The sequence below is a fragment of the Malania oleifera genome, chromosome 2, assembly GCF_029873635.1.
Source record: "Malania oleifera isolate guangnan ecotype guangnan chromosome 2, ASM2987363v1, whole genome shotgun sequence".
Taxonomy (NCBI): Eukaryota; Viridiplantae; Streptophyta; class Magnoliopsida; order Santalales; family Ximeniaceae; genus Malania; species Malania oleifera.
Window position 1 is genome coordinate 59,943,714 of NC_080418.1, and position 26,277 is coordinate 59,969,990.

Here is a 26,277-nt window from a genome sequence, read left to right on the forward strand (position 1 = left end):
ATTTCATGTCTCAAATTGATAGAAGGGAGACAAACCCAACCGAGCGTTTTCAAATTCAAGGTGAAGTAGTTAAACATGTTTTTCAGGATTCTCCTAATGGGGCGTATAATTGTCAATGTGGAGATTGTTGTTTAAGGTATGACTCTTATACTTGGAGTTTTATAAACAAAGGAAGGAAGGGGGACACAACATGGACTCATCGACGAGTGACATGTGCTTGTCGACGAGTAGATCCCGAAAGCAAGGAAAACTCGGAGTTTTCTAGATACCGAGAGCAAATTTAAACGATCGTCAACAAATGACTAGACTAGTCGTCGAGTGTCCTTCTTTTTCTCGTAGACGAATCCCTTGTTCTCGTCAATGAGTGTTTCTGGGCTACAATCAGATTTTGAATTTTGAATTTTGAATTTGAACGTTGGGTTGGTTAGGTAATTGGAGGGAAACCTCCGAGAGACTATTATATATGTCATTCTGGATGTGTATTGAAGCGTGTGTGATCATTTGTGAAGTGTATTATGTACTTTGATATTTCCTTAGTGAAATTCTTGTGTCATTGCTTCCGTAGATGTAGGCCTTGCTAAACTAGTAAATCTTGTTGTTGTGCTTGTTATTTCTTATTTACTAGTTGAGATTGATTTGCTTGATGCGTTTTTATTCCACTATGCATCATATATCCAATCATTATTGCAACACCCTTGCTAAGGGAGGAAACCATTCTAGCTGATAGGTGCCTTCAACTTTTAAAATTCAAATGTAATCTTCGAGATGCTCTCGCCCATCTTATAGTTGATTATGGTAGTCCTAACTAGGGAGAAGAAAGAGGAAATGTGGGTTTAGGCATGCTTCTTGAAGGTGATGTTGGTGTGGTGCGAAGTAATAGCATAGTGGCATTGTGAGTTAGAGAGAGAGAGAGAGAGAGAGAGAGAGAGAGAGAGAGAGAGAGAGAGTAGGAATGAGCTTACATTAGCTCGTGAGTTCCAAGATTACAAAGTCCGCATACCTGTATTTTAGATATCAAATATGTGACAAATTGATCTTTGTTCGAGATATAAAAAAAATGAAATTCATTTTCAATGTGTTTAGAGGCATGAAAAGGGAATTTATTTTTAACATGTTTAAAGTTTTATAAAAAAAAAAATACACATAGAGATATGGAGAAGATTCCCTCCATAATTTCCCACTAATTTGTCTATTTGGAGAAACATTGCAATGAGAAAACTGGTCCGCCACATAATTTTTGCTGGTGTAGACTTCCTTACTCCATCAAAAGCTGGTTAGTAAATATGATTATGTCCTTATTTTTTCAAATTATGCAGTAGACCCGACCTTTTTCTCCTACAATTTCTACTCGTCTCTTTCATTCATTCTTTTTCATCTATTCGTCTGTTCCTGGAAAGATTTCTCTCTTCAAACTACAATAGAGGGGAAGAACTGTAACTCTGATTTTGTTCATCTTCCAAAACCAAGGACGCATAGAGTAGGGAGTTCCAGGTATCCGGCAATCCGGGGAGACACCAGTGGCTGCAATCCGCATACGACTCCGGCTGCATTTGCTGCCGCTTTGTCAACAGCTTCCCCTGTTTCGTCGTGTACACCTTCGGGTGCGCGTCTCGCCGATATTTAGACAGCCTCGTCACGTTCAAGTATCTCACCCGCGTACTCGTCGCCTCAATCGCCCTCTCCACGATTTTCGTGGTCACCGACCCCGGAACCGACGGCACCCGGGACTCGTCAGTGATGGGTTGGGTCTCTCTGAAACACCAATCCTTCCCCATGTGCTCCGGCGAGAAGCTCCTGAAGAACACAGTGGTTTTGTTGGGATCCACATTGTGATTAATCCAATTGGACCAGGTGTTCATGGCCGTCTCGAAAGCCGATTCCATCTCCATCTCTGCCACCGCTCCCCTGAGCTCAAAAAAGTCCCACCTGCAAAATTTTCAATCCTCCCTCGGTCAACTTTCTTTTTCCCTTTCCGGGTGTAAATTTCTTTAGTAAAATTTCATGTACTCACGCTTTGGACTTGCCGGTGTGCGTCCACCAGTGGCCGCTGTTGAACACCATAACGGAGGCACCTCGCCACCGACGGGCGGAGGCTGGAAGCTTGTCGAGCCTCAGAGCTCTGTTCCCATGTGCTTGGGAATCGTCTAACTGCACCAGAAACGGGCTCCAATGGAACTCCACAGAACAGTCATAGTCCTATTAATTAATTAACTACAAAAAATTAACCTTCTTTCTATGGCGTTAATGGCTCGATAACTGCCTTTCTGCTGTGGAAATTACGAATGGCGTTAATCCTCCTACCTTAGCTTTGAAGACCTTGTAATCGCCACTTTGCAGATCGACGAAAGCTCGAGAGGGAGGAATGGCAGAATAAAGGAGGCAAGCCAGAGACTCCCACTGGTTTCTGTTGAGGGAGTCCCCAACCAGTACCACTCTCTTCCCTCTCAGTCTCTCCAACATGTCCGTGCCATTAAACCTTCGCAACAAACAATTAGCCTTGTCAATTTTTTTCCAAGGCTGAAAAGCAGTCATATATGTATATATGAGAGCAGAGCATTAGTTACCTTGGAATTTCACACTCTCTGGCTACCCAACCCCATTTCTCATAGTCAGAGTCAGGGCGCCCATTCCTCTGGAAGCTCACTTGATCACTGAGAAATGGACACTGGAAGCCATGGTACAGAGGATTGGCCTCTGGGTCATGCACCCATTTCCCATCGAAGATGTTACATTGCTTCTTCTCATCTTTCTGGCTTCTGGTTTCGCCAGTTTCAGAAAAGTTTTCCTCTTCTCCCTGGCTTCTGGGTTTGCCATTTTCCGAAAAGTTCAATGATTTGGATGCGAACTCTGCGGAGATGGTTACGTTCTCCTCCTCTGTGATTTGGGTTGTGGGTCTGCCATTTTCGGTGAGCTTTAATTGCGGGGAAGGCTGGTCATCTGAGGAAGCAGCGAATATGGTTAAGTTCTGGAAAGAGGAGAGGGTTATGCCGTCATGGCTCTGCATCTGCTTGAGACCCGCCAGCATAATGAGGCAACCCATGAAGCTTGCAATTGCACAGAGATTCCATCTCTCGTTGATGGTGGAGCTGGTCTCCATGTCTGTATGGGTTTCTTGCGTGATGCTGTGGTGTAGTTGTGTCTTTGTTAAAGAGGAGAAAAAGAAGGTTGGGGGTCGTGAAGAAGTTGGTTTGCAAAGCTTGAATTTTGATGATTTTACAGAAAAGGAGGGTTGCAGTGAAGTATGGAGATGAAGAAGAAAAATGTAGAAGCCATTGAGAGGTGCAGAAAAGTTGCGTGAATTATCCTTCTCCTTTCTTATTATTCTCATTGTACTCGGCAGAGTATATATACACGAAACTGAACATCAGAAAAACTAAACAACAGAAAAAAAAACTAATTACAAATAATAAGTTAAATGGAGCACGTGAAGAACAATGCAGCAACTAACAACTGCAGTAGCTAATTAATAACAAACAGAATATATTTTGACACGCCACCTCAAGATGGAGTATAGATATTATGAATACCCATCTTGGATAAAAAGTTGCTGAAAGGTTGAGAGCCTAGTGCCTTTGTAAAAATATCAGTCAATTGGCAAGTTGTCTTGACATGATTGGTTTTGATAACACCTCGCTGAATAAGTTGTCGGATAAAATGGCAATCCACTTCGATGTGTTTGGTTCTCTCATGATATACTGGATTAGCAGTGATGTGGATGGCTGCTTTGTTGTCACAAAACAAAGAAACAACTTGTGAATGAGGAATGTCAAGTTCACGAAAGAGTTGTAGCATCCAAACAATTTCAGAACATACAGTACCCATAGCTTTATATTCTGACTCTGCAGAAGAACAAGATACTACTGTCTGTTTCTTAGATTTCCAAGTCACAAGGGAATCACCTATTAAAACACAAATCCCTATTACTGATCGTCTAGTGTCAACACAACCGGCCCAATCAGAATATGAAAAAACTTGTAGATTTGGTGAAGAAGAGCTGGAGTAGAACAACCCTTGTGATGGTGCACCTTTAATATACCTTAAAACCCATAAGGCAACATCAAGATGAGGTTTCCTTGGTTCAGTCAAAAATTGACTGAGAACTTGTACTGAATAGGAAATATCAGGTCTTGTAACAGTGAGGTAAAGTAATCTACCAATTAATCTTCTATAATGAGTAATATCAATCAATAAATCACCTTCATATCGAGAGAGTTTTAAATGAGGACCCATTGGAAAATTTGTTGGTTTAGCTGCCAACATACCAGCATCTTCTAGCAAATCTAATGCATATTTTCGTTGACACAATGAAATTCTTTGTTTTGCTCGAGAAATTTCTAGGCCAAGGAAATATTTGAGAGAACCTAAATCCTTCAATCTGAATTGAGCATTTAAAAATGATGCGAATTCTGGAATATTTGATGCAGCATTAGCAGCAAGCATAATATCATCCATATAAACCAATAGAGCGATGAAAAAAGAGCTGGTTTTCTTGATGAACAGAGATTGGTCTGCTTCAGATTGAATAAAACCATCAGAAATCAGAGTAGTAGAAAGTTTGGAGAACCATTGCCTTAATGCTTGTTTTAGACCATAAAGAGATTTATTTAAACTCAAAACTTGTGACTTTAAGGAAGTATGATAGCCTGGAGGAAGAGTCATGTATACTTCTTCAAGGTCCCCATGTAAAAAAGCATTATTTACATATAGCTGATGCAAATACCAATTATTAATTGCTGCAAGAGCTTACAGTGCTCATCTTGACAACAGGTGAAAAAGTTTCATGATAGTCAATTCCTTTACATTGCGTATAACCCTTTGCAACCAAATGAGTTTTATAACGCTCAATGCTACCATCAGCTCTATGTTTTACTTTATAAACCCACTTACATCCAATGGATGTCTTACCTGCTGGTAGATTAGTGAGAGCCCATGTCTTATTTTCCTCAAGAGCCTTAATTTCAACATCCATAGCATCACACCAATGTGCAAACTTAGAAGCTTCTTGAAAACTATGAGGTTCATGGTGTATGGATAATGCTAGTGTGAAACATTTATGAGATGAAGATAGACGATGATAAGATATTACTGATGACAAGGGATACAATGTACCTGATGAACAAGAGTCATTCTTGGAGTGGTCTACAGCATAACAATGAAAATCTTTTAAATAACTTGCTTGTGTTCTATTTCTAGTAGATCTTCTTGCTCACAAGGTCCTATATATAACAATGTGAAGAAGTAAAATACAACTGTAAATTTGAGTTGGAAGTTAACTTGCTGACTAAAAGAAGATTGAAATTAAATGCAGGGACACACAACACATCAGTTAAGCATAAATCATTTGAAAGCTTAACTGTACCAATATGGGTGGATTCAACTTTTTGTCCATTTGGCAATTGAACTTTAGATGTAATACGAGAACAAGAATGAAATATTGATGCCGAATGTATGATATGATCAGTAGCACCCATATCAATGATCCAAGGATTGGTTTTAGTAGATTGAAACACAGAAAAAATACTAGGAAAAGATCTACTTGACATGGAAAGAGTTGTGCTGTTGTTTACAGCAAAGGCAGATGATAAAGATGTTGAATTAGAATTCTTGAGGAGACTCAAAAGCTGCTCACATTGTTCTGGAGTAAAAGGGCAAGAATTTGTTACGCTTACTGAATCTTTATCTGCAACAACTTGATTAGAAGACGTGGTGTAACCAAGAGGATTACTGAATCTTGATGCTGACTTATTTTTGGTAAATTTGTAGCCAAGAGGATAACCATGTAGTTTATAACATTTTTCTGCTGTGTGATTCTCATAACCACAATGATAACATGGCCCTTTTTGCTTGTTATATTTGTAATGTCTTTGCTGATGTGCATTTGGGGAATAATTTTTACTCATCATTGTTGCAGATTCAATAGAAGGCACATGCTCTATAGCTGCTCTTTGTCGTTCTTCCTGAACAATCAGTGCATATACTTTGCTGATTGAAGGCAAAGGATCACTCAACAATATTTGTCCACGAATTTGTGAATATGTGTCATTTAACCCCATAAGAAATTGTAGCACATAATCCTCATGAGATGACTTTCCCTAGGCACATCCTCGACCACAAACACATTTATTAGTGGCTATGTAATTGGACAATTCATCCCTCAAACCTTTGAGCCTAGTAAAATATGCTGTTACAGTTAAGTTTTCTTGCATCAGATTGGAGATGTCCTTCTTTAATTGATAGAGACGTGATCCATTTGATTGTTGAAAATGAACAGCAAGATCATCCCAAAAATCTTTCGCAGATTCATGATACAAAACACTTGATGCTATGTCTCTAGAAACAGCATTTAAGAGCCAAGAAAGGATCATTGTATTGCATTTTGACTAGGCTGCAAACAGACAATCTTCATCCTTTGGCTTTGCTATTGTGTCATTTATGAAACTAGATTTGTTTTTCGCTGATAAAGCTAAAATTATGGCATGCCTCCAACTTAGATAATCATCAAGTCCAGTCAATTGCTGAGATACTAGAAGTGAACTAGGACATTCACCATGATGGATGAAATATGGATTAGATGGATCAATTTCATAGGATGAAACAGGAGAAGTCATGATGAAAAAAAAAAACAAGAAGAAAATGAAATGTTGAATGTATCTTTCTTCAAAGAAAAAATAGTGTGCAATCAAGATTGGCTTTGATACCATTTTACAGAAAACAGAGGGTTGCAGTGAAGTATGGAGATGAAGAAGAAAAAAGTAGAAGCCATTGAGAGGTCTAGAAAAGCTGCGTGAATTATCGTTATCCTTTCTTATTATTCTCATTGTACTCAGCAAAGTATATATACATGAAATTGAACCATCAGAAAAACTAAACAACAGAAAAAAAAAACTAAATACAAACAATAAGCCGTTAAATGCAACACGTGAAGAACAACTGCAGCAACTAATTAATAACAAACAGAATATATTTTGATAGCTTCTTTAAATTCGTTCACTCCACCTCACACACGCTGGCTCTACTGTTTTTTTATCTTCCGTCTTAAAAATAACTAGAGATCCTTCGGATTTATGAAGTTAGTGACAAAAATTTTGTTGGCCATTGACTTAATGAAGTTAATCTAATTAATATATATATATATACACACACACATGCATTATTAAAATATAGGATAAAAGACGCTCACATCCTTCAAGGTTTGGAAAACAGACACATGTCACGAGATTTGGAAAAAAAAAACGCAAACCCCTCCTCAAAAGACTTTTTTTTTTTTTTTAACAAAACATAAGGAGAGATGTGTATCTTTCTAAAAAACCTCATGGGAGGTTCCCTAAATTTTTGAAATTTCAGGAGAGGTCTCCAAGATTTTTGAAACATCAAGGAAAATCCCCTTCATTTTGCTTACGGAAAAAGATATTAATCTCTTCTTAGGTTTGACAAAAAGAGGACCACCCATCAAGTTTCAAAAATACACAAACCTCTTCCAAGGTTTTAAAAATGCCACAAACTTCTCCCAAGGTTTATAAAAAAGACATATACTTCATTTAAAAGAACTTTTCTTTTCACAAAATATTAAGAGATGTTTATGTCCTTTTAAAAAACCTTAAAGGAGGTCTTTGAAATTTTTGAAACCTCAAGGAAGGTGTTGTTTATTGTATGACTCTTATACTTTATGGGTTTATAAATAAAGGGAGGAAAAGCATATGGACGTGTTCTTGGTGCAGAGCAGCAAAAGGAACTCGTCAACGAGTGCCCTGTCCTCGTCGACGAGTAGATCCTAAGAGTAAGAAAAAACTCAGAGTTTCTGAGATACCAAGAGCAGATTTAAAGGATCATCGACAAGTGACTAGACTAGTCGACAAGTGTCCTTTTTCATCTCGTTGACGAATCCCCTTTTCTTGTTGACGATTGTTTCTGAGCTGCGAGCAATTTTTTGAATTTTGAATTTGAACGTTGGGGTGGTTGGGTAATTAGAGGGAAATCTTTGAAGGACTCTTATGTATGTCATTCTGGGCATGTATTGACAATGTGTGTGATTATTTGTGAAGTGTATTGTGTACTTTTTTATTTCCTTATTGAATTCTTGTGTCATTACTTCCATGGATGTAGGCTTTGCCGAACTACATAAATCTTGTTGTTGTGCTTGTTGTTTCTTATTTTCCTGGTTGAGTTTAATTTGCTTCTTGCATTTTTATTTCGCTGTGTATCCTATATACGATCCTTATTTTCAACAAATTCTTCTGCAAGATTTTACATTATCAAATTTGACGGAACTGGAAATTTTGGTTTATGGTAGAGGAGAGTCAAGGATATTCTTGTGCAACAAGGAATGGCTCAGGCTTTACTTGACGTTCAACCAGAAGAAATGGATGAGGCAACATGGGGAGATTTGAAAACAAAGGCCACTTTTACAATACGCTTGTGTTTGGCCGATGAAGTTCTCTATCATGTGATGGAGGAGGATTCTCCAGCGGCTATATGGTGAAAGTTAGAAAGTCGGTACATGTCCAAATCACTCAATAATAAACTTTTTCTTAAGCAGCGTCTTTATTGGCTTAAAATGATTGAAGGATCAAACTTAGATCAACATATTAATGCCTTTAATCAAATCATAAGTGATTTGAGGAGAGTTGATGTTAAGTTTGATGAAGATGATAAGGCGTTGATGTTACTAAACTCCTTGCCATCGACTCATACCTATGAACATCTAGTTACCACCCTTACGTGGGGGGAAAAGAGACTCTTGATCTAAAAGAGATAACAAGTTCTTTAGTGAATTTTCATCAAAGGCAAAAATTATGTGATGAAGGAGAAGGACTTGTGGTGAAATGTAACATTGAGCGTGGCAAAGGAAACTTCAACAGTGGGTAAAGTTAGATATCTCACACTCAATCTAAGAAGAAAAAGGAAATCCAGTGTTATAAATGCGGTAAAAAGGGGCATGTGAAACCAAAGTGTCAAAATTGAAAGAAGAGAAATGATACAAAGCATGAGGGGATTTGGAAATTATTGAATGTGGTTCAATAAAGAGGTTTAGTTTGCAGTGATGGTGATGTTCTTTCAGTTTCATCGTGGTCGGATAATCTTACGGACTCTTGGATACTTGACTCGACTTGTTCTTACCATATGACTCAAAACAAGGAGTGATTTAACACTAACAAGTAAGGGAATTGAGGTTCAGTTCTAATGGCTAATGATGTTTCTTATAAGATCATTGACATAAAAAGTGTTATGATAAAAATGTTTGATGGTGTTGTGAGAACCTTGAGCAATGTAAGACATATACCGGAATTGACGAAGAGTTTGATATCACTTGGCACTTTAGATTGTAATGGTTTCAATTACAAGTCCGAAGGTGGAGTTATGAAAGTTTGGAAAGGAAATCTGATGGTGATGAAAGGATGAAAGTTAGATGGGAATATTTACACATTGCGGGGAACTACTATTATCGGTGGAGCTGTAGTCGTAGATGCTGAATCCAATGAGACCATCTTCTGGCATATGCATCTTGGGTTGTTGACTTTGGTGTATTCCCAAGAAGGAGGTGAATTGGGTATTTAAAAGTTTATCTCCTAGGTTAAACCAGATTAGCAGTATTATGCAACATAGGGTTTGTCTATTCAATTATAAACCCAATCATTCACAATAAAATATATACGTGCAGTAAATAAATTGTGAAAATGTAAAGTACACGTACGATACGTTATCGGGGTTTGGCCAACTATGCCTACTTCCCCACCTCTAGCTCGCAAGCCTGAGGATTCCATTAATGCTCACTTAACGGGTGGAGCAGCACCGTTTACAATGAAGTCAATTAATGGGGTTGACCTCAACCTACAACCGCACCTTACCAAGATGGTGCACCTAACTTTCCTAACCGGGCTGAAGCCAATTCGAGACTATTTCACAGGGCTAGTCTCCCTCTTCAGGCCCACGCCTCGAATATAACAAATGTATGAAAATTTATGTACACAGAAATGCTTCTTACACAAGAGAATATGTACCACTAAGCAAAATCACAAATTAATGCACACCAAAAATGTAAGAATGATAAGTTCAGTGGTGTATATGTGCAATCTACACTCAATACAATGATAATTTCAAGTATGCACAAGAGTGCTCAAACAAGCTAATCTTCGAAAGCAAAGTATATCAAATCTCAATATCATATTAGTATTTCAAAGATGCTAACAATAATATTCAAATGAACTCAAAAAAATTGTCTCAAATTGTATCAAGCACAAGAGTTGTTTGAAATCAAACTTTGTAAAATATTTTACACACAAAAGTTATTACTTAACGAATCTTGCAATGACAATATAAAGATCCTCAAGGAAATGAGTTTTCCCAATGCTAGATTTATCAAGTTAAATTTGTGGGAAGAACCCTAGGCAAACTCTTAATACAAAAATCAAACAATACAAATTTCAAGTAGGAGAGTGTTTGGGAGTATTTGAGATATATAGGCTTTGAAAATTTTTAGAGGATTTTTCACTAATCACTTTGTTAATTTCTCACTAATCCTTGCAAATGAACCCTTATATATAGAAATGGTAAAAATTATAACCGTTGGGGACATGTAAGGAATTATTAAATTTGTTTTAAAACAGTTTAGTAAAAATAACCCTTTTTAACTGTCTTAAATGTAGCAAAAATATAAAACAACCCGAGAGTTTCGGGGGGTTGAACCACGGTTCGATCGCCCGAACAAAGACGATGAAAAAAGTCAGTTTTGGACGTTCGATCGCCTGAGCAAGGGTTCAGTTTTCTGAACCAAGGCGATTCCCACACTGTCCGAGATTCAGGTGCCCAGTCTAGAGTTCAATTTACCAAACTCATGTGTTCGGTCGCCCAAGGCTATTTTGAACGTATAAGTTCGAGCTGCCAAGTTATTGGGAAAGGTCAGATTAGCGGTTCGGTCGACTGTGGACAATACATGTATTTTATTTTGATTTGTCGAACTCAGGTCAACATGTTGACCGGTCCACGGTTCGGGCATCCAAGGTGTTTTGAACACCAAGGGTTCGGTCGCTTGAATTCTCACAACTTTTGCCTTTAAGTCATGTTTTTCTCCAATTAAATCCCCTGATAATATAAGTGATTATGGGGATTATTTTATATGTATGTGCAAGGACCTAAGGGCTTTCTAAGGTCTTTGATCTTATTAAGACTTACATGCATGCAATGCGGATTATTACAAACCTTTGCCCTATGTTACTATTACAGACCCGAATAAGGCAATAATATAAAGTACATAAAGAGAAAGCTTCTGGGTCTTTAGACTTTGAATCTTCATGTGCCATAAGTTGATCTACTAATTATATACCTACACACAAACTCGAAAGCCATCAAATACTAAGAGTATTTGTCATTATCAAAACTAGGTATGACCTATAAGGTCAGCATGGGCCTATGGGGGAATATGGTATGAAGGAATTACACAAGAGGAAACTTTTGAAAGGTTTGAAATCAAGTCAGCTTGATTTTTGCAAAATTTGTGTACTTGGAAAACAAAAAAGGGAAAAATTCAAGTCAGCTGTTCACAAGACGAAACGTAATCTTAATTATGTGCATTCCAATGTTTGGGGTCCAGTTAGAGTTGCATCAAAGGTTGGACATGTGTATTATATGAGTTTTATTTATGATTACTCACGGAAAGTTTGGGTATAATTCATGCGACACAAGTCTAATATGTTTGCCAGGTTTAAGATTTGGAAGGTTGAAGTGGAAAACTAGACAAAGAGGAGAATCAAATATTTAAGGTCAGATAATAGGACCAAGTACGTTGATTCTCGAGTTTATGGAGTTTTGTCCGCAGAAGAGTATTAAAAGTCACTTTACCGTTTGTCGAACACCTCAACAAAATGGTGTGGCTAAAAGGATGAATCAGACTCTGGCTGAAAGAGCTCAGTGTCTTAGGCTTAATACAGGGCTACCGAAAAACTTCTTGCCTAAGATAGTTAGTATGATTTGCTATTCGATAAACCAATCACCAAGGGTGTCACTATAGGGTAAAGTGGCAGAAGAGGTATGGACGAGAAATGTAGCAGCCTACTCCGAATTGAAAGTATTTGGGTGTCCAGCCTATGTTCACATATCTAGTGAGAAGAGGTCTAATATTGACCCAAAATCACGTCGTTGCATCTTTTTGGGATATCCAGAGGGTGTGAAGGGGTACAAGTTGTGGGACCCATTGGCAAACAAGGTGGTGATTACTAGGGATGTAGTCTTTGATGAGAAGGCTATGGCAAAGCGTACTCAAGATTGTGATGAATAGAAATAGAGCTAGAAAGTTAGGGGCAGTAAGGAACATGTAGTGTAAGTGGAGTTGGAAGCTCAAGGCAACGACAACGATCATGGTCTTATGGTTACGGGGAGGTTTAGCTCGTGAAAGCAGCAAGTCGATCATCTTCCAATAGGGAGATCCAGACGTACTATCAAACCTCCACCAAGGTATGGATTTGAAGAATCAGTATCTTATGATTTTCTTACAAGATGCAACGATCCAACTATATTTGAAGAGGCAGTGCCTAACTAGGAGAAAGGTATGTGGATGGGTGCAATGATTGAAGAAACGAAATCGCTACACAAGAATCAAACTTGGGATTTGGTGGTGCTTCTAGATGGGAAGAGACCAATAGGTTGCAAATGGGGTATATAAGAAGAATGAGGAAATTCCAGAAAATGAATGAGAGAAATTCAAGGCACGGTTGGAGGAAAAGGATACTCATAGAAGAATGGAATAGATTATGATGAAATCTTTTCACCTGTGGTTCGACATACTTCTATTAGGATTGTTTTGGGGTTGGTAGCCCATTATGATGTTCATTTTGAACAAATGGATGTGAAGACAGCGTTTCTTCATGGTGACTTAGAGGAAAAGATCTATATGGTACAGTCGGAAGGATTCAGTAAACCAAGGAAAGAAAACTTAGTTTGCAAGTTGAAGAAAACTCTTTATGGGCTGAAACGGTCTCCAAGGCAATGGTATAAAAGATTTGATTCCTACATGATCAAGATTGGTTACAAAAGGTGTGAGTATTACTGTTGCGTATATGTGAACAAACTTGATGATGGTTCTCTTATTTTCTTATTATTGTATGATGATGAGATGTTGATAGCTGCAAAAGATTTAACTAAGGTAAATCAGTTAAAGGAACTATTGCATAAAAAGTTTAACATGAAGTATCTTGCTTTAGCCAAGAAAATACTTGGGATGGAGATTTGCTGAGACAGAACTATAGGGAGGTTATGGTTATTTCAAGGTGGTTATGTACAGAAGGTGTTGGAGAGGTTTAGCATGGAAAATGTGATATCGGTGTGTACACCTATAGCGATTCATTTCAAGATGTCAACTGCAGATTGCCCAAGTACGGATGAGGATATCTGGGATATGTCAAAGGTCCCCTATGCTAGCACTGTGGGGAGTTTAATGTTTGTCATGGTGTGTATGAGGCCATATTTGGCACATGCTATGAGCGTCGTTAGAAAGTTTCCCTCTAATCTTAGAAGACGGCATTGGGAAGCTGTCAAATGGATATTCAGATACTTACAGTGTACATCAGTATATGGCATCATGTTCGGAAACCAAAATGGCTGTCCTTTAGTTATAGGGTATGTTAATGCTTACTATGCAAGAGGTATGGATAACAGAAGGTCTATAACGGGTTATATTTTTACCCTTGTAGGAGGACCTATATGTTGGAGATCCATGGTTCAATCTCTGGTAGCGTTATTCACGGCTGAGGCGAAATATATGGCAGTTGTCGAAACTGCAAAGGAAGCCTTATGGCTTACCAGTTTGGTCAAAGAGCTGGGATCACAGCAAGATGGAGTGGTGCTGCATTGTGATAATCAGAGTGTCATTTATTTGATGAAGAATCAGGTGTACTATGCTAGAACTAAACATATTAATGTGAGGTTCCACAGGGTTCGAGAGTTGATTACTTCAGGTGAACTCGTATTAAAGAAGGTTCACAATTCTAAAAATGCAACGGATATGTTGACGAAATCGATTACTTATGAAAAGTTCAAGCATTGTTTGGACTTACTTCATGTCTCAATTGATAGAAGGGAGACAAACCCAACCGTGCGTTTTCAAATTCAAGGTGAAGTAGTTAAACATGTTTTTCAGGATTCTCCTAATGGGGCGTATAATTGTCAATGTGGAGATTGTTGTTTAAGGTATGACTCTTATACTTGGAGTTTTATAAACAAAGGAAGGAAGGGGGACACAGCATGGACTCATCGACGAGTGACATGTGCTTGTCGACGAGTAGATCCCGAAAGCAAGGAAAACTCGGAGTTTTCTAGATACCGAGAGCAAATTTAAACGATCGTCAACAAATGACTAGACTAGTCGTCGAGTGTCCTTCTTTTTCTCGTAGACGAATCCCTTGTTCTCGTCAATGAGTGTTTCTGGGCTACAATCAGATTTTGAATTTTGAATTTTGAATTTGAACGTTGGGTTGGTTAGGTAATTGGAGGGAAACCTCCGAGAGACTATTATATATGTCATTCTGGATGTGTATTGAAGCGTGTGTGATCATTTGTGAAGTGTATTATGTACTTTGATATTTCCTTAGTGAAATTCTTGTGTCATTGCTTCCGTAGATGTAGGCCTTGCTAAACTAGTAAATCTTGTTGTTGTGCTTGTTATTTCTTATTTACTGGTTGGGATTGATTTGCTTGATGCGTTTTTATTCCACTATGCATCATATATCCAATCATTATTGCAACACCCTTGCTAAGGGAGGAAACCATTCTAGCCGATAGGTGCCTTCAACTTTTAAAATTCAAATGTACTCTTCGAGATGCTCTGGTCCATCTTATAGTTGATGATGGTAGTCCTAACTAAGGAGAAGAAAGAGAAAATGTGGGTTTAGGCATGCTTCTTGAAGGTGATGTTGCGAAGTAATAGCATAGTGGCATTGCGAGTTAGAGAGAGAGAGAGAGAGAGAGAGAGAGAGAGAGAGAGAGAGAGAGAGTAGGAATGAGCTTACATTAGCTTGTGAGTCCCAAGATTACAAAGTGGGAAACCTCTTCTTCCATATGTCCGCATACCTGTATTTTAGATATCAAATATGTGACAAATTGATCTTTTTTAGAGATATAAAAAAAATGAAATTCATTTTCAATGTGTTTAGAGGCATGAAAAGAGAATTCATTTTTAACATGTTTAAAATTTAAAAAAAAAAAATACACATAGAGATATGGAGAAGATTCCCTCCATAATTTCCCACTAATTTGTCTATTTGGAGAAACATTGAAATGAGAAAACTGGTCCGCCACATAATCTTTGCTGGTGTAGACTTCCTTACTCCATCAAAAGCTGGTTAGTAAATATTATTATGTCCTTATTTTTTGAAATTATGCAGTAGACCCGACCTATTTCTCCTACAATTTCTACTCGTCTCTTTCATTCATTCTTTTTCATCTATTCATCTGTTCCTGGAAAGATTTCTCTCTTCAAAGTACAATAGAGGGGAAGAACTGGAACTCTGATTTTGTTCATCTTCCAAAACCAAGGACGCATAGAGTAGGGAGTTCCAGGTATCCGGCAATCCGGGGAGACACCAGTGGCTGCAATCCGCATACGACTCCGGTTGCATTTGCTGCTGCTTTATCAACAGCTTCCCCTGTTTCGTCGTGTACACCTTCGGGTGCGCGTCTCGCCGATATTTAGACAGCCTCGTCACGTTCAAGTACCTCACCCGCGTCCTCGTCGCCTCAATCGCCCTCTCCACGATTTTCGTGATCACCGACCCCGGAACCGACGGCACCCGGGACTCGTCGGTGATGGGTTGGGTCTCTCTGAAACACCAATCCTTCCCCTTGTGCTCCGGCGAGAAGCTCCTGAAGAACACAGTGGTTTTGTTGGGATCCACATTGTGATTAATCCAATTGGACCAGGTGTTCATGGCCGTCTCGAAAGCCGATTCCATCTCCATCTCTGCCACCGCTCCCCTGAGCTCAAAAAAGTCCCACCTGCAAAATTTTCAATCCTCCCTCGGTCAACTTTCTTTTTCCCTTTCCGGGTGTAAATTTCTTTAGTAAAATTTCATGAACTCACGCTTTGAGCTTGCCGGTGTGCGTCCACCAGTGGCCGCTGTTGAACACCATAACGGAGGCACCTCGCCACCGACGGGCGGAGGCTGGAAGCTTGTCGAGCCTCAGAGCTCTGTTCCCATGTGCTTGGGAATCGTCTAACTGCACCAGAAACGGGCTCCAATGGAACTCCACAGAACAGTCATAGTCCTATTAATTAATTAACTACAAAAAATTAACCTTCTTTCTATGGCGTTAATGGCTCGATAACTGCCTTTCTGCTGTGGAAATTACGAATGGCGTTAATCCTCCTACCTTAGCTTTGAAGACCTTGTAATCGCCACTTTGCAGATCGACGAAAGCTCGAGAGGGAGGAATGGCAGAATAAAGGAGGCAAGCCAGAGACTCCCACTGGTTTCTGTTGAGGGAGTCCCCAACCAGTACCACCCTCTTCCCTCTCAGTCTCTCCAACATGTCCGTGCCATTAAACCTTCGCAACAAACAATTAGCCTTGTCAATTTTTTTCCAAGGCTGAAAAGCAGTCATATATGTATATATGAGAGCAGAGCATTAGTTACCTTGGAATTTCACACTCTCTGGCTACCCAACCCCATTTCTCATAGTCAGAGTCAGGGCGCCCATTCCTCTGGCAGCTCACTTGATCACTGAGAAATGGACACTGGAAGCCATGGTACAGAGGATTGGCCTCTGGGTCATGCACCCATTTCCCATCGAAGATGTTACATTGCTTCTTCTCATCTTTCTGGCTTCTGGTTTCGCCAGTTTCAGAAAAGTTTTCCTCTTCTCCCTGGCTTCTGGGTTTGCCATTTTCCGAAAAGTTCAATGATTTGGATGCGAACTCTGCGGAGATGGTTACGTTCTCCTCCTCTGTGATTTGGGTTGTGGGTCTGCCATTTTCGGTGAGCTTTAATTGCGGGGTAGGCTGGTCGTCTGAGGAAGCAGAGAATATGGTTAAGTTCTGGAAAGAGGAGAGGGTTATGCCGTCATGGCTCTGCATCTGCTTAAGACCCGCCAGCGTAATGAGACAGCCCATGAAACTTGCAATTGCACAGAGCTTCCATCTCTCGTTGATGGTGGAGCTGGTCTCCATGTCTGTATGGGTTTCTTGCGTGATGCTGTGGTGTTGTTGTGTCTTTGTTAAAGAGGAGAAAAAGAAGGTTGGGGGTCGTGAAGAAGTTGGTTTGCAAAGCTTGAATTTTGATGGCTTCTTTAAATTCGTTCACTCCACCTCACGCACGCTGGCTCTACTGTTTTTTTATCTTCCGTCTTAAAAATAACTAGAGATCCTTCGGATTTATGAAGTTAATGACAAAAATTCTGTTGGCCGTTGACTTAATAAAGTTAATCTAATTAATATATATATATATATATATATATATATATATACACACACATACATTATTAAAATATAAGATAAAAGACGCTCATATCATTTGAAAAACAGACACATGTAATGAGATTTGAAAAAAAAAATGCAAACATCTCCTCAAAAGTCTTTTTTTTTTTTTTAAACAAAATATAAGGAGAGATTTGTATCTTTTTAACAAACCTCATGGAAGGTTCCTTAAATTTTTGAAATTTAAGGAAAGGTCTCTGAGATTTTTGAAACATCAAAGAAAATTCCCTTCAATCGCTTACGGAAAAAGATATTAACTTCTTTTTGGGTTTGACAAAAAGACAAGGACCACCCATCAAGTTTCAAAAATACCACAAACCTCTTCTGAGGTTTTAAAAATGCCCCAAACTTCTCCCAAGGTTTATAAAAAAGACACATACTTCATTTAAAAGAACTTTTCTTTTCACAAAATATTAAAAGATGTTTATGTTCTTTTGACAAATCTCAAAGGAGGTCTTTGAAATTTTTGAAACCTCAATGAAGGTATTGTTTATGGTATGACTCTTATACTTTATGGCTTTATAAATAAAGGGAGGAAAAACATATGGATGTGTTCTTGGTATAGAGCAGCAGAAGAAACTCGTCGACGAGTGCCCTGTCCTCGTCAACGAGTAGATCCTGAGAGCAAGAAAAAACTCAGAGTTTCTGAGATACCGAGGGCAAATTTAAAGGATCGTCAATGAGTGACCAGACTAGTCGACAAGTGTCCTTCTTCGTCTCGTCGATGTATCCCCTTTTCTTGTTGATAACTGTTTCTGAGTTACGAGCAATTTTTTGAATTTTGAGTTTGAACGTTGGGGTGGTTGGGTAATTAGAGGGAAACCTTTGAAGGATATATGTCATTCTGGGCATGTATTGACAATGTGTGTGATCATTTGTGAAGTGTATTGTGTACTTTTTTATTTCCTTATTGAATTCTTGTGTCATTACTTTCGTGGATGTACGCTTTGCCGAACTACATAAATCTTGTTGTTGTGCTTGTTGTTTCTTATTTTCCTGGTTGAGTTTAATTTGCTTGTTGCGTTTTTATTTCGCTGTGTATCCTATATACGATCCTTATTTTCAACAAATTCTTCTGCAAGATTTTACATTATCAAATTCGATGGAACTGGAAATTTTGGTTTGTAGTAGAGGAGAGTCAAGGATATTCTTGTGCAACAAGGAATGGCTCCGGCTTTACTTGACGTTCAACCAGAAGGAATGGATGAGGCAACATGGGGAGATTTGAAAGCAAATGCCGCTTTTACAAGACGCTTGTGTTTGGCTGACGAAATTCTCTATTGTGTGATGGAGGAGGATTCTCCAGCGGCTATATGGTGAAAGTTAGAAAGTCGGTACATGTGCAAATCACTCAATAATAAACTTTTTCTTAAGCAGCGTCTTTATTGGCTTAAGATGATTGAAGGATCAAACTTAGTTCAACATATTAATGCCTTTAATCAAATCATAAGTGATTTGATGAGAGTTGATGTTAAGTTTGATGAAGATGATAAGGCGTTGATGTTGCTAAACTCCTTGCCATCAACTCATACCTATGAAAATCTAGTTACCACCCTTACGTGGGGGAAAAGAGACTCTTGATCTAGAAGAGGTTACAAGTGCTTTACTGAATTTTCATCAAAGGCTAAAAATATATGATGAAGGAGAAGGACTTGTGGTGAAAGGTAATAATGAGCGTGGCAAAGGAAACTTCAAAAGTGGGTAAAGTTAGATATCTCGCACTCAATCCAAGAAGAAAAACGAAATCTAGTGTTATAAATGCGGTAAAAAGGGGCATGTGAAACCAGAGTGTCCGAATTGAAAGAAGAGAAATGTTGAAAAGCATGAGGGGATTTCGAAATCGGTGAATGTGGTTCAAGAAGGAGGTTTAGTTTGCAGTGATGGTGATGTTCTTTCAGTTTCATCAGGGTCAGACAATCTTACAGACTCTTGGATACTTGACTTGGCTTGTTCTTACCATATGACTCAAAAAAAGGAGTGGTTCAACACTTACAGGTTAGGGAATTCAAGTTCAGTTCTTATGGGTAATGATATTTCTTGTAAGATCATTGGCATAAGAAGTGTTAAGATAAAAATGTTTGATAGTGCTCTGAGAACCTTGGGCAATGTAAGATATATATTGGAGTTGAGGAAGAGTTTGATATCACTTGACACTTTGGATTGTAATGGTTTCAATTACAAGTCTAAAGGTGGAGTTAAGAAAGCTTGGAAAGGAAATATGACGGTGATGAAAGGGTAAAAGCTAGATGGGAATATCTACACATTGTGGGGAATTACTATTGTAGGTGGAGCTGCAACCGTAGATGTTGAAACTGTTGAGACCGTCTTGTGGCATATGTGTCTTGGGCATATAGGGGAACATGGTATGAAAGAATTACACAAGAGGAAACTCTTGAAAGGTCTAAAATCATTTCAGGTAGAACTTTTCAATATTTGTGTGCTTGGAAAACAAAATAGGGCAAAATTTAAATTAGCTATACACAAGATGAAAGATATTCTTGATTATGTGCATTCGATGTTTGAGGCACGGTTAGAGTTGCATTAAGGGATGGACTTGTGTATTATGTGATTTTTATTGATGATTACTCACGGAAAGTCTGGGTATACTTCATGTGGCATAAGTCTGATATGTTTGCAAGGTTCAAGATTTGGATGGCTAAAGTTGAAAATCAGATGAGGAGGAGAATTAAATGCTTGAGGTCGGATAATGGGACCAAGTACACTGATTCTTGGTTTATGGAGTTTTGTGAACAGTAGGGCTTTAAGAGACTTTAAATTATGTTTCTAAAAGGTTGAACTGGAATCTAGTTAAAAGAGCTCAGTGTCTCAAGATTAATGCAGGGCTATCGAAGAACTTCTGGGCCGAGGTAGTTAGTATGACTTGTTTTCTGATAAACCAATCACCAAGGGCATCACTAGAGGGTAAAGTGGCATAAGAGGTATGGACAAGAAGTGTAGTAGACTACTCCAAATTGAAAGTATTCGGGTGTCCAGTCTATATTCACATCTCTAGTAAGGAGAGGTCTAAGCTTGACCCAAAGTCTCATCATTGCATTCTTTTGGGATATCCGAAAGGTGTAAAGGGGTACAAGCTATGAGACCCAGTGGAAAACAAGGTGGTGATTAGCAAAGATGTAGTCTTTGATGAGAAAACTATGGTGAAGCGTACTTATAATAGTGATGAATAGAAACAAGAGCCAGAAAACTGGGGCAATGATAAACATTTTATGCAGGTGGAATTGGAAGCTCAGGGCAATGGAAATGACCATGGTCCTATGGTTGTAGGGAGCCTTAGCTCAGGAAACTAGTAAGTTGATGATCTTCCTATATGGAGACCTAGATGCACTATCAGAGCTCCGCCAAGGTAAGGGTTTGAAAAGTTAGTGTCTTATGCTTTTCTTACCAGTTGCAACAATCCAACTACATTTCAAAAGGCAATACATAGGAAGGAGAAAGGTAGGTGGATAGGAGCAATGATAAAGGAGATGGTATCACTACATAAAAATCAAACTTGGGATTTGGTCGAGCTTCCAGATGGGAAGAGAACGATAGGTTGCAAATGGATATATGGGAAGAAGGAAGTAATTTCAGAAAAGGAAGGAGAAAAATTCAAGACAAGATTGGTGGAAAAAGGATACTCATAGAAGAAGGGAATAGATTATAATGAGATCTTTTCACCTGTGGTTCGACATACTTCTATCAAGATTGTGTTGGGGGTGGTAGCCCATTATGATCTTCATTTGGAAAAAATGGATGTGAAGATGATGTTTCTTCACAGTGACTTAAAGGAACAAATTTACATGGTACAGTCGGATGGATTCAATAAACTAGGGAAAGAAAACTTAGTTTGTAAGTTGAAGAATTCTTTTTACGGGTTGAAACAGTCTCCAAGGCAATGGTATAAAATATTTGATTCTTATATGATCAAGATTGGCTACAAAAGGTGTGAGTATGACTGTTGCATATATGTAAACAAACTTGATAATGGTTCTCTTATTTTCTTGTTATTGTATGTTGATGACATGTTGATAGACGCAAAAGATTTAACCAAGGTGAATCGGTTAAAGGAACTATTGCATAAGGAGTTTGACATGAAGGATCTTGGTTTAGCTAAGAAAATACATGGGATAGATATTTTTCGGGACATAACTACAGGGAGGTTATGGTTATCTCAGGGCGGTTGTGCACAGAAGGTGTTGGAGAGGTTTAGCATGGCTGATGCAAAAATGGTGTCTACATCTTTAGTGAGTCATTTTAAGTTGTCTACTGAAGATTGCCCAACTTTGGATGAGGAAATCCGGGACATGTCAAAGGTCCCTGACACTAGTGTAGTGAGGAGTTTAATGTACGCCATGGTGTGTACGAGGTCAGATTTGGCACATGCTGTGAGTGTGGTGAGTAAGTTTCTCTCTAATCTAGGAAGACAGCATTGAGAACTCGTGAAATGGATATCCAGATACTTACGGGGTACATTGGGATATGGTATTATGTTCGGCAAGCAACAAGGTTGTCCTTCAGTTATGGGGTTTGTTTATGCTGACTATGTAGAAGATATAAATGACAAAAGGTCTACAATGGGTTATGTCTTTACCCTTATAGGAGGACATATATGTTGGAGATCCATGGTTCAATCTCTAGTAGCATTGTCCACGATCGAGGTAGAATATATGGCAATTGCCGAAGTTGCAAAGGAAGCCTTGTTGACTTTTTGGTCAAATCCTTATTTTGATTATGACAAAACACAATATCTCATCTGTGTGCTTTGAGTATTTGAGCAGGTTTACTTTTCCAAGAACGTATGACATATGAGAAATGGTAGCTGAGAAGCACTCAAACGAGAATATCATTCGGTGCAATTCATGGAATTGCTCAGGAGGAGAGCATAAAGCTCTTGTCTATTTCAAGTTGTATTTTTATATTTCATTTTATCTTTTGGGTCTATAATAATAATGCAGGGTCTGTAATAATTAATGCATCTGCATGCATGGTAGGATTGTAAGCTCAGTAATGCAGTAGACATACCGTAGGTTTATCAAAATACCCTAGACAAGACTGGTCGACCGATGCTAGGTTTTTAGGCTAAAGTTAAGAAGCCTAGACCTTAGAAAGTCCCTACGTCCACGCACAAACACTTTATGGAAAATTCCCTTAAACTTACAAATTATATCTGTGAAAATAGGGGTAAAATTATACTCTCAATCAGAACCTAGGCTTAAGTGTGTAAGGGTTTCGGGTGACTGAACTTGTGCGTTGAAAATGTCTTAGTCGACCGAATGTAGAAAAGTCAAAAGTGTTGACCTAACTTCGGGCGACTAAACTAAGAATTTTGGCAGATCGAACTTAAGTCCAGGCGATCGAACCTCGGACACTTTGGAAAATCGCCTTGGCCAGTAGACTGAACTTATTTTCAGGCACTCGAACATGGAAAATTCACTTTTTCTTATGTGTCTATTTGGGCAACCGAACCTATGGCTCGGTCAACCAAAACTCTTGGGTTGGCCTAATTTTTACCACCGTTAATTAGGGTAAAAAAGAGTTAATTTATTGAACACATTTAAAATAAACTTAATAATTCCCTTGGTGTCCCCAATGGTTATTTTTCTAGGCATGTCTATAAATATGGACTCATTTGCAAGATTAACATGAGATTAGAGATTTGATTAGCTAAAATATCCTCTGAAATTTTGAGAGCTCTATCTTCCCATACTAAGCCAAATACTCTTCCATTGATCATTCTATTGCAAAATCCTTTTGAGTGAGAGTATCTTGAGATCTCCTACACTACTTAAACTCTTTTTGTCGTGTTGATTGTTGATTTTTTAAAGGAGAGTGTCGCAACATTCCCAAGCAGAACGAAGTGAACAAAAAGAGAATTTAAATTTTCATGAAAAATGGTATAATGGAGTTGCCACTAACCTTTTAGTGTGGTTAGAACACTTGATTACTACCCAATTAAGGGTATAATCGTCTGCATTACCAGAGATGGGTTCAGGAGTATGGTTACGTGAGGGGAAGGTATTCGCACCCTCTATGCGCTCGTTCTTTGAATGGTACCAAATTATTCAAAAAGTATCCCAAAATTAAATTAATAAGCCTTTAAAATTACTCCCCTTTTAAAATTATAAAATAAATAATTGAAGAAAAATAACATACAGGTATTCCCTCAGAACCGGGGCATATCATGCTTCGAAAAGCTTAATGCCCTTCTTCACAATCATCAGGTTTAGAAAATCGAGAAAATAGGTTTTTACAAAAAATAACTTTAGGTATTTTGAAATTTATAGGATTTTTTTTAGTAAGGAAAATTGACATTTTTGAAACCTTGGGAGGTTTTGGGGTCATTCGGGGTAAAAATGATTTCTTGGACCTTGAAAATGTTTTTTGTGATTTTTCTTAAAGTGTGAAAACAGTTTTGTGACTTTTATGATTTTTCAGTATTTTTCCCGAACTTCAAAATAACACAAATAAAATTAAGACAAAACTCATAGAAGTCAAAATTTGAAAATATTTTTGGAATTTTTCCTAGGAAACTTTTGTGATTTTTTTTGGCATTTTATGATTTTTTATGGGTTTTTTGAATTGTTAGGCGTTTAAAGGAAATAAAAAAAAAAACATACTAAATAAAACAGTAAATCGGTTCCATACTGACTCAAGGGTTCAAACAATTCGCAGAGAGATAAACGGGGTTTAGGTTCAAGGTTGAACCTAACTTTGGGTTTGAGTCCTCGATTCACAACTTCATACCCCGTTTATTACACTTCAAAATGTAACCCAAGAAGGGAAAATCCATTAGTTTTACCTCTCGTGTAAAGACCCAAAGAATAATGGTAATTAAATAATAAAGAGGGAGAGAAATGGAAACAATAATAGAAGGAGGCAGTCGACTTCGTCGACGAATGCGACGACATCGTACTTTAGGAAAATACCCCAATAAATTTATTAGGGCCTCATCGATGAATACAAGGGATTCGTCGACAAGGGTACAATAGGACCTCGTCGACGAGGGCGAGTTTCGTCGACGAGAAAATACTGAGAGAAGAATTTAGGCTACTCTAAATTTTGTCGACGAAGGGTAAGGTTTGTCAACGAAATTAATTAAGGACTCATCGACGAGATGACATGGCTCGTTGATGAATCCCGCAGTATAAATAGCCCTAAAATGATTTTAATTGCAGAAATTCGGCCGCTCTCTTTTCTCTCTCTCTCTTCTACGGCCTCTCCCTTTTCGCTCTTCGATTCTGGCCCTGTTAGTCGCCGGATCGACGATTTGAGGCCACCACGACGTTCTTAGCAGAGTTCTTTTCAAGTCTGCTAGAGCGGATCGTTGGGGAAATGAAGTTGGAATTCATCCCAAATCCAGGGCAAGGTCTTTTATTCAGTTTTTGGCCTTCTGGCAGTTGTAGGAAATGATGTAAGCCAAGAAATATTGATATTCTGTTCTAGAAAATGTGGTTTTCAAGGTGTTGAGTGGAGAACCCTACGGGTGCTGGACCCGTTATAGTAGGGGATTTTTAGCAGGAAACAAGTAAGGGAAATATGCTATGCTAGGGTTTTAAGAATATTAACAGAGTTTTCATAGAAACATATATACCAGTTATTATGCAATTTTTACAGAACGAATATTTTAATGTTGTGTGGCCTGAGTAGATATTTACCTGATGTAAAATTTATACTGTACTTCAGCATATCATGTTATATGGCATGTACATACAGTTATTCACAGATGATTAACAGACAAATTTATATAGATTTTATTCAATTCAGTATATCATAGTTTTTACAGAATGTTATGTTTTCCTGAATACCATAACACACAATTTATAAAGACAGATTATACAGCTATAGCATTGAGATGCTACAGTTACTCAGATTTTACAGTATTTACAGTACATAATTATAGCATTATGGTTACTTTGGAAACATAATGAAAATAGCAAAGGTATATATATAGATGTACTTATATAGTATCAGATCCCTGTGGAGACATTACAGACAGATACAGTTTACAGAGCACAGTACCGTTGCTATATACAGATAGAGTGTAACCACATATCTTAGATAGTGTGTGGGTACCGTCTAACCGTGCTCGAAGAGGATGCAGCTCCCCAGTACGCTGGGTTGAGGGGGCCAGTTAGACGAGGTAGCAGCCAGTTCCACGCTTAGGAGTGGATGCAGTTTGGCCGGACTGAGGTAGTGTAGAGTATGATGACTTACTTGGAGGGCCGACCAGGTTAAGTCCCGCTTACGGGCCGCACAACCCTGTCATGAGGGGTCAAATCATGACATACAGAGTCCCAGGGAAAGGACATAGTTATATATATATATATATTTATTTATATAGATTTATAGTTTTTATTGTATGTAGTATGTTATAGCAGTATAAATGATAGAAAGCTCAGATGATACAAATGTTTTAAGCTTTTATACATGTGTTTTATAGATTTGTCAGATTATGCAGTTTTAAATATTATTATTATTATAATTTTATGACTCGGTTGCCACACACTAGTAATAGCATATTTCCACTTACTGAGCATCGACTCACCCCATTACTTTAACATTTTTCAGGTGAGCTAGTTAGGCGAGGAGATCAGGCTCACGGATAGAGATCACTTAGTCACCCTAGTTATAGGGTAAGTTTTGTGTAGGGTTTTGTATTTTTGGGTAGTTGACACTGGAGAGAGAGATGTATTAAGTAACTATGGTTAAAAATACTAAATTCTAGTATTGTATATATATGTATGTGTGATTTATGTTTTCCACTGCATAGGGGTGCCCATTACATGCAGGTATTTGAGTAATTTATTATTATAAAAAAA

The 26,277-nt window shown here is 38.3% G+C and overlaps 2 protein-coding genes across 5 annotated transcripts; both read right to left on the reverse strand.

Moving 5' to 3' along the window:
• Positions 1 to 1,080: 1,080 nt before the first annotated feature.
• LOC131149683 (protein trichome birefringence-like 42) lies at positions 1,081 to 3,311 on the reverse strand. 2 transcript variants are annotated; one of them, XM_058100350.1, is made up of 4 exons: positions 2,565 to 3,311; positions 2,302 to 2,476; positions 2,012 to 2,196; positions 1,081 to 1,926 (listed from the first exon to the last, which is right to left on the reverse strand). In XM_058100350.1, exons 1-4 carry the CDS (start codon positions 3,095 to 3,097, stop codon positions 1,413 to 1,415), a joined length of 1,407 nt encoding a protein of 468 aa, XP_057956333.1. In that variant the 5' UTR covers positions 3,098 to 3,311; the 3' UTR covers positions 1,081 to 1,412. The 2 variants fall into 2 exon arrangements, with proteins under 2 accessions (XP_057956333.1, XP_057956334.1); XM_058100351.1 differs by having other exon boundaries at positions 2,012 to 2,148; positions 2,565 to 3,309.
• Positions 3,312 to 15,141: 11,830 nt separating this feature from the next.
• On the reverse strand, positions 15,142 to 17,302 carry LOC131149684 (protein trichome birefringence-like 28). Of its 3 annotated transcripts, none has more exons than XM_058100352.1 (4): positions 16,620 to 17,302; positions 16,357 to 16,531; positions 16,067 to 16,251; positions 15,142 to 15,981 (listed from the first exon to the last, which is right to left on the reverse strand). In XM_058100352.1, exons 1-4 carry the CDS (start codon positions 17,150 to 17,152, stop codon positions 15,435 to 15,437), a joined length of 1,440 nt encoding a protein of 479 aa, XP_057956335.1. In that variant the 5' UTR covers positions 17,153 to 17,302; the 3' UTR covers positions 15,142 to 15,434. The 3 variants fall into 3 exon arrangements, with proteins under 3 accessions (XP_057956335.1, XP_057956337.1, XP_057956336.1); XM_058100354.1 differs by having other exon boundaries at positions 16,067 to 16,203; positions 16,620 to 17,262; XM_058100353.1 differs by having other exon boundaries at positions 16,067 to 16,230; positions 16,620 to 17,262.
• Positions 17,303 to 26,277: the final 8,975 nt, after the last annotated feature.

Bases quoted from the DNA above. Each gene is read 5' to 3' on its own strand.
- LOC131149683 (XM_058100350.1), bottom strand. From the start codon at position 3,097: ATGGAGACCAGCTCCACCATCAACGAGAGATGGAATCTCTGTGCAATT. The intron at 2,477-2,564 runs GTAACTAATGCT...TTTGTTGCGAAG, and splicing joins AGAGAGTGTGAAATTCCAAG to GTTTAATGGCACGGACATGT. The intron at 2,197-2,301 runs GTAGGAGGATTA...ATTAATTAATAG, and splicing joins ACAAGGTCTTCAAAGCTAAG to GACTATGACTGTTCTGTGGA.
- LOC131149684 (XM_058100352.1), bottom strand. From the start codon at position 17,152: ATGGAGACCAGCTCCACCATCAACGAGAGATGGAAGCTCTGTGCAATT. The intron at 16,532-16,619 runs GTAACTAATGCT...TTTGTTGCGAAG, and splicing joins AGAGAGTGTGAAATTCCAAG to GTTTAATGGCACGGACATGT. The intron at 16,252-16,356 runs GTAGGAGGATTA...ATTAATTAATAG, and splicing joins ACAAGGTCTTCAAAGCTAAG to GACTATGACTGTTCTGTGGA.